At 35.3% G+C, this 4,330-nt stretch overlaps 1 protein-coding gene across 1 annotated transcript in view; it reads right to left on the bottom strand.

Moving 5' to 3' along the window:
- The window catches only part of MAP3K2 (mitogen-activated protein kinase kinase kinase 2), an 88,558-nt gene that overhangs the window by 33,812 nt on the left and 50,416 nt on the right, over positions 1–4,330 (bottom strand). Inside the window, exons 7-8 of the mRNA XM_023519387.1 lie at positions 1,393–1,414; positions 1,031–1,161 (exon numbers count right to left, since the gene is read on the bottom strand). Coding sequence (XP_023375155.1) covers positions 1,031–1,161; positions 1,393–1,414 — 153 coding nt within the window. The remainder of the gene's footprint in view (positions 1–1,030; positions 1,162–1,392; positions 1,415–4,330) is intronic.

Raw genomic sequence — 4,330 nt, 5'->3', positions numbered from 1 at the left:
TCAATGGCTTTTAGAATACTTAAGAGTTGTGCAACCCCCACATAATCTCAGAACAACACCATACCAACAGGGTCAGTCACTCCAGAGTTACTCATCATTAAATGCCCCCTACGTATGCCATGACTTTAAAATGTCCTAAGGGAAAAATTATTTCTGTGCAGACTACTAACTAAATAATTAAATACTAAAATACTTCACATAACTTTGCTTATTGAAACTGAACAATGGACCCACCCAAATTAATACTAATGACACTGTAACTGTTGCATCATTAGAAAGTGTAAACTACTGCACTAGTGGGTGCATACAATGCAATGTTAAGAAAATAACAGCAACTTAATGAAAACATTTTAATACTAAAACATCCAAGTAATGTTTTAAATGTTTTAGAACGTTCACAAACCTCAGTTTCACAAAGTTAGATATCTATGGTTTTATGCTTTCTTTGAAATGTTAAAAGAAATCTGAATATATTGGCTCAGTGCCTGTAGCTCAGCAGCTAGGGTGCCAGCCACATACACCAGAGCTGGCGGGTTTGAATCCAGCCTGGGCCTGCCAAACAACAAATGACAACTATAATCAAAAAATAGCCAGGCATTGTGGCAGGCACCTGGAGTCCCAGCTACTTGGCAGGCTGAGGCAAAAGAATCACGTAAGACCAAGACTTGAGAGGTTGCTATGAGCTGTGATGCCACAGCACCGAGGGCAACATAGTGAGACTAAAAAAAGAAAAAATCTGAATATAATCCTAGGATTAGAAAGCAAATGCCACACATCATTCGTTCACTCTCTTACAGATAAGCAATACAGGAAAACTAGCTTTATCCCAGCTTTCTTTATGTTATAATACATACAGGTACACACAAATTAACAGGCATTTTCCTGTATTTTAAACTATTTTAGTCAGTTAAGAAGAAAGATTTGGGATTGGAGAAAAGTAACACACACACACAAAACACCTGCCAAATCACACTGATCTTGATGACATCCCTTTAAATAAAATGAAAAACAACATCAAACTTTTGCTTACTTGGTCCATGCTCTCTGGAATGAACTCTCCTTCACTGTTGATACTTGTGAAAGACCCATTCCGGGCAACTTGGTGTAATTCATCGGGAATGTATCCTGGGGGAGGAGAACTTCTATCTCTACTAGTAGAACCTCAAAGGAAAAAAATTATATGATTTATAAATAATCAGCAAAAAAATCAATTTTTCCTTCAAATAGTTTGTATTTCTGAAATATATCAATAACAATTTTAGCAAATTAAATTCAGTTTTTATTAAAACTTATCAGAACATTGATGTTTGTAAAACTAATGTTTTAATGTCCTCTGTAAATCTGTACCCTACTATAATTATTAATCTCACTGTAATATTCATTCATACTTACTAGGTAGTATGTAGTCTTCAGACTACTCATGGGTAGATGACACAATATAGATTTTTACATAAATGCCAATGCTTATGAACTTCTTAGAGGTCATCCGTACCCAGGTGTATGTTAGCTTTTTAAAAATAATTTATAAGGCTCGGCACCTATTGAAAAGTGGTTACAGTGTCAGCCGCATACACCGAGGCTGGCCGGTTCCAACCTGGACCAGGCCAGCTAAAATAACAAGGACAACTGCAATAAAAAAAAATAGCCTGGCATTGTGGTAGGCACCTGTAGTCCCAGCTACTTGGGAGACTGAGTCAAGAGAATCTCTTAAGCCCAAGAGTTGGAGGTTGCTGTGAGCTGTGACACCACAGCACTCTACCGAGGCTGACATAGTGAGACTCTGTCTCAAAAATAATAATAATAATAATAATTTATAAAAGGCATAATGATATCGTGAAGGAATATGGGCTTTGTAATCAGACCTCAGTTTAAACTTTAGTTCCAGTTGTTTGCCAGCTGTGTATCTTGGGAAAGCTACCCAATCCTCAAGAAGCTGTTTCCTCGTCTGTAAACATGGGAAAATAAGCATCCTTTACTTGCAAGGGGTGTTGTGATGGTAAGCTTATTCATAAGAACATACGCCACACACGTGGCTCCATGATAATTCTTTCTATTCCCTCTCTTTTAGTAATTGGAAACCTAAAGTGAGAAATTCTTCTTAGTCATTTAGCCCCTAATAGGTTATTTTCCATTTGGAATCCTGGATTTTATTTTTGGGTACTTAAAATTAGGCTTTTCTTGTGACAAGTTGTATTCCTGGAATTTGAATTTCTCCATAGTTTAGAAAAATGGAAAATCTGGCATTTTAATGTACAATAATCCATTTAATTCATATTTCTTATGTGATAATAAGCTACTTTATTTGACTTGATTCCATGGAAATGATGCTATGTTTATTGATACAGTTTCTCCTCTTGCCTTGTAATTTTAAAAAATTGTAAATAAAGTCCTTTATATGACCAAAACCAAAAAATAATAAAATTAGAACTAAACTATAAAATAGACATGGGAGAGTTATGTGAGCATTGAAATTCTGGTCAAATTTAAAACAAGAAAAGCCTAAGCAGTATATAAAGGGGTCATTGTAAGCACATGCCAGCATTTGCTCCTTTCATAGAGAAAGAGCCAAATGTTTACCAAGAGATGTTCATAAAAGAGAGCATTGTCTATATTGCTCTGTAAAATGATTAGGTGCTTAACTCTGAGTCAGGATTGATTTGGGCTTCCTGACAACTATGATCACAGTGATCATATTGTTCCCAAATATTTTTATGCCTTCCATATACCCTCGCTGATAAAGAAAGATCAACATACACAATTACTAAATGGAGATAGAGAAGAAAAAAGGCTATAAAAACTTCACCTCCTGACTTGACAACTCATTTTTCTTACTTTTTGTTAGTGATAATGCCAATATACCAGCATACATTCTCATCCCAAAGAGAATAACATACAAGAAAAAAGATGATCCCATGTACCAAAGGCACTCCAATTAAAGGCACTCATTAAAGCAGTCCCAATAAAAGACCAGTAATTCTATGCTTCCACAATTTCTAGTTTCTTCTTATGCTGGCACTGAAGTCAAAGACAAATATTTGTTAGAAAAAGACTGAAGTATTCACTACAACTTTAATTCAAAATGAATTTAAAATGCCAATTTAGTGCATTCACACCTTGTCTTTCTAATGCAACAAAGGTAAATTGGCAGTTTTTTACTTTAAAATGACAGGTACTGTAATGTGATAAGAAATGGGGGAAAAGAAATGTACAATTAATTGTAGTCATGCTTTCTAGTTTGAAAAGAATAATGTACTTTACTAATGTTCTCTCAATTTATTGCTATTATACAATAATTTAAAAATGATGAAATGGCATCAGGTTAATCAGAGAGCTAGAATCTGAATTAAGGTATCTCAAATATTCTTCCTCCAAATATTAAAATTATACTAAAATATATCCAAATGAGGACAAGCCATTTTTATTTTACTTGTGTATAATCTCTGCTGCTTACATTTCTAGCACTTCTGAAACCAAAAGTAAAATTTACATAAGACACTTAGAACAGAATGGTCATAAAATAGCTTTACTGGGAATCAAAAAAGAAGATGAATAATATATACGTTTTTTGGTGGTTTACAAGCTAATTTAACCTTTTCTTTCATTATCAACAACACTGGTCTGTTACCAGCCTGTTTTAGGTTCCCAGCCACACGCATTTTGTCCCACCCTCCTCCCTCGTCATGCTTCTCCTTCTCTCCAACTTTCCCCCTTCCAATCTACCCCTCATATGTGTTTTTATTCGATCTTTAGTGATCATATTCCCTGCCCTGCTTGTTAAAAACATTTATAACAGTAGTTTTTTGAGTAATGTAATGCTTTTATAAAAGTGTAGATTTTATAAATATATATTCATCAATACTTTATACAAACTGAAGAAGAGGCACACAACTGGGGAGTTTAGTGCACCTCTGCCCAGTCCATGCCTTGCTAATAGACCCTCCTTAACAAACACTACATTGGATCCTTATGTCTTTATACCATAAGCTTAATTAAAACAATACATTATTAGCAGCAAAAAAAAACCTAAATGCTAGTAAGTAATAATAAAGCATAATCTGAAATTCTTAGCAACCTTTATTTTGATAGCACTCTTGGCAATAACTAAAACCCTAGAGCACTGATTTTTCAACCAGTGTCCTGCCACAGGATCCTAAGATCATTAATTAAATTATTTCATAAGAATTTCAGGCTTGGTGCCTGTGGCTCAAGTGCCTAAGGCACCAGCCACATACACCTAAGGTGGTGGGTTTGAATCCAGCCCAGCCTGCCAAACAACAATGATGGCTGCAACCAAAAAATAGCCAGGCATTGTGGCGGGCGCCTGTGGTCC

This window comes from Otolemur garnettii, unplaced genomic scaffold (genome assembly GCF_000181295.1).
Source record: "Otolemur garnettii isolate 467f Iridium unplaced genomic scaffold, OtoGar3 scaffold00173, whole genome shotgun sequence".
NCBI classification, from domain to species: domain Eukaryota; kingdom Metazoa; phylum Chordata; class Mammalia; order Primates; family Galagidae; genus Otolemur; species Otolemur garnettii.
The sequence above is the reverse complement of the archived record's forward strand: the minus strand, read 5'-3'. Positions and strand labels throughout refer to the sequence as shown.